General features: G+C 46.5%; 1 protein-coding gene across 1 annotated transcript in view; it reads left to right on the top strand.

Moving 5' to 3' along the window:
- Window positions 1-3,327, top strand: part of CASP8AP2 (caspase 8 associated protein 2) — a 30,213-nt gene continuing 26,886 nt past the window's right edge. The window contains exons 1-2 of the mRNA XM_024202729.2: window positions 1-70; window positions 1,724-1,799. Coding sequence (XP_024058497.1) covers window positions 1,751-1,799 — 49 coding nt within the window. The 5' untranslated portion in view covers window positions 1-70; window positions 1,724-1,750. The remainder of the gene's footprint in view (window positions 71-1,723; window positions 1,800-3,327) is intronic.

Below are 3,327 nucleotides of genomic sequence, written 5' to 3'. Positions count from 1 at the left end.
CGACAACGGCGGCACTGGGGGGATCCCGGGTTTCTGGGAAGCTGCCGCGGCGAGGGAGAGACGCCACCCGGTTGGTGAAGGGGGCGGGACAGGGTCCGCGGCGGGCGCCAGGCGGATGCGCGCAGCCAGGGGGAGGGGTTGGAAGAGAGAGACCCAGTCCCCGCCCCCCGCCTGGCATAGCCCCCTCGGGACTGGCACAGTCCCCCCACAGCTACCAGCCTGGCACAGCCCCCCACCAGCCACCACATCGCTAGCCTGGAACAACCCCGCCACCCCCACCGCCACTCCGTGCCTGGCACAGCCCCCACCACCACCTTCCCCACCCAGACGTCACCCCCTCTGCCCGGCACAGCTACACCTTCCTAGCTGCTGCCACCCCCACCCAGTATGAGCTGCCCGGCTGCCATACCCCCCTGGCATTATCCCCCCTGGACTGGCATGGCCCACACCCCTCTGCCCAGCTGTTGCCATCCCCAGCCTGACATGCCCCCTCCCAGGTACTCCCCCCGGCCTGGCATAGCTCCCGTCTGCCCTCGCCCAGTCGTTGTCATCCCCATCTTGGCATAGCCCACAGCTGCCCGCCATCCCTGGCCAGGCATAAACCCAATCCCTGTTCTTCCCTCACCTCCCGGCATGGCATAACCCCTATTCTCCCCATTGCCATCCCTGGCATGGCATAACATACTAAATGGGAAATGACTACCTAGGAAGGATTGCTGCAGAAAAGTATTTGGGGGTTATAGTGGATCGCAAACTAAATATGAACTAACAGTACAATACTGTTGCAAAAAAAAAAAAAAAAAAAAAAAACCCCACTCGGATGTATTAGCAGGAGTGGTGTAAGCAAGAAGTAATTCTGCCACTCTTTTCAACACTGATAAGGCCTTAACTGGAGTATTGTGTCCAGTTCTGAGCACCACACTTCAGGAGAGATGTGGACAAATTGGAGAAAGTCCAGAGGAGAGCAACACCTCCACCCACTGAGAATCTTGATGCTGCCCTATGTGTATGCCCTGGTAAAGATTTCATAGCATAGTTACTTCTGCTGTTATCCAGATATCTTAGTCCCCCCTTCCCACATTGTATTAATTGATGTTCACCAGGCTGCCACCCTCACTTCAGCGGTGGTTGCATGTCAATGAGGGTGGAAAGGATGAAATGATAGTTTCCAGTTGGTGTACAATGTCTTGGGTTAAGTGCTATTGGATCCATTGGCGGGGAAAATGTCATGTAAATGTGCAGTGTTTATACGGGTTGCTGCTTTGGTTTTTAAGTGTAACAGGAATTTACTTTTAAAGTGTAGACAGGAGTGGAATTGGATTATTTTCATTAATTGGTTTAGGAATACACTTGGTAGACCTATTATCTTTATGCAGTATAAACTGAGCTGGCTGCATAGGAAAGTTTTTTCCTATGAAGATTATTTAGCAATACTAAATAATATAGAGATTAATATAATTTTGTTATGCTTAAGAACACTTCTAATTGTGTATGAAGTTGTCCTTTATTTATATTTTATTTTGCCAGACTACAGAGCTAAATTCTGTAACCTGGCATCAAAAATCCACCTGGATCTACTTTGCTTGTTGTTGGATCTCATTAAAGAATGAGTACCAAATTCGAACCCATTGTGAGTGATCCTTAAAGATGCTTTTAGTTCATGATATTGTTTTAAAATTATTGGTCAATCTAACTGTTCTACTTTTTTATTGTACACATGCAGATGGGGAAGCTGTAGGGAATTAGTATAATGGCAACAGATGATGATGGACTGACATTATGTGATATCCCTTGTGGTGGTAAGACCTTTATTAAATAGGTTGTTAATTTTTTACTTTGCAACATGAAGACAAATCCTCCACACCATATGTATAGTAATACTATGATGAGTGAAAAGAATAGAATGTGTCTTTAAAAATCATTTTAATCTAATCTGGTACTGCAAGTACTAAAATGACATAATCATATGGTTAATGCATGGTGTCAGTACAGACCAGAGTTAAGGTTGTGTGGGTATCTTAACGTGTGTAGATTTTAAGTATAACCTTACCCCTGCATTTCCTGGGTTTTGTAATGCAGGATTTTGAGATAACTACAACATCCCAGTAGTGTCTCTTGCCTTTAAGTTGCTACCCTCAACCTGAACTCCATTTTAATACATTTTTTTTATGTGGGAATATTATAGGAGGTGTACTAGTTTGTATCTGCTGTATATTCATGAGTACATTTACTTTCACAAGCAATCAAGATACTGTAAACATTATTTTCCCAACCAAGAGAAAATCAAAACAAGGCACACAAGACCAGATCATAAATTTCAGATGCACTGTGCATACCAATATCTTCAGTAGTAATAACTGTTTGTTGCAGAATTGGAGGGGTTCAAAGAACACCAGTGAGAATGAGTAGAGGCATGAGAAGTCTGATATGAAAAGACATTGAAAAGACTTGGATTGTTAACCTGAAAAATAAGACAAATAAAAGGAGATGTTATTCAGAATTTCTTGTGAACTGGGGGATTTGGAAATTTTTTCTTTTGGAAACACTGAAACATGGTGTTTCTAAAATGAAATATGCTCCTTGATACCCAGCAGCAGCTGAGTGAAATAGACATGATTCATATCAGTTTCATTGCTGCCCATCATTGAATAGCTGCAGTGAAACAGCTGTTGACACAATTGACATCAGCCAGAGATCCAGGGGTCTGCACTTGTGGGGCAGCCCTGCCATGCAGATTGCCCCGATGCTGAGATCTCAGGGCTTCCAAACTTCTAGGCCAGCTGGCTGACTCCCACAGCCTGGGGAGCTAGCTGCTTCAAGAGTCTGGCTCAGCCCAGGGAGCCAACTAGCCAAGGACTCTGGTTCAGCGGCAGGGAGCCTGACCGCTCCAGATTCATTTGGGGCTTTCAGAATCTCTGCTGCAGTGCTAGGAGCTTAAATGCTGAGAATCAAGTCTGCCAGGTTCCCAGCTGCGTGGCAGGGAACCTGAAAGCCCTGAAAGCTATGGCTCCCAGTGCTTCCCGGCTTCTAGCTCAAGCCAGAGTTTTCAGGGTTTCTAGGCTCCTTGCTGCAGAACCAGGGCTTCCAGGTTCCCTGCTCTGCTGCAGGAAACCTGGAAGACCTGCAGTCTCTGGCCCAAAGCAGTCCACATGATGGGGCGCCCCTGAAGCCTGCCAAGGGAGCTGGTAGGGACCCCTGCAAGTTCTTCGAAGCAGGCTTGCTTTCATGGGAAATTTCAGTCTTGATGAACCAGCTTTTTCCAGGTTTCAGAGTGGTAGCTGTGTTAGTCTGTATCAGAAAAAACAACGAGGAGTCCTTGTGGCACCT

Source organism: Terrapene carolina, unplaced genomic scaffold (genome assembly GCF_002925995.2).
Source record: "Terrapene carolina triunguis isolate 2854851 unplaced genomic scaffold, T_m_triunguis-2.0 Scaffold42, whole genome shotgun sequence".
Classification (NCBI taxonomy): Eukaryota; Metazoa; Chordata; order Testudines; family Emydidae; genus Terrapene; species Terrapene triunguis.
This window is presented reverse-complemented; position numbering and strand designations above follow the sequence as displayed.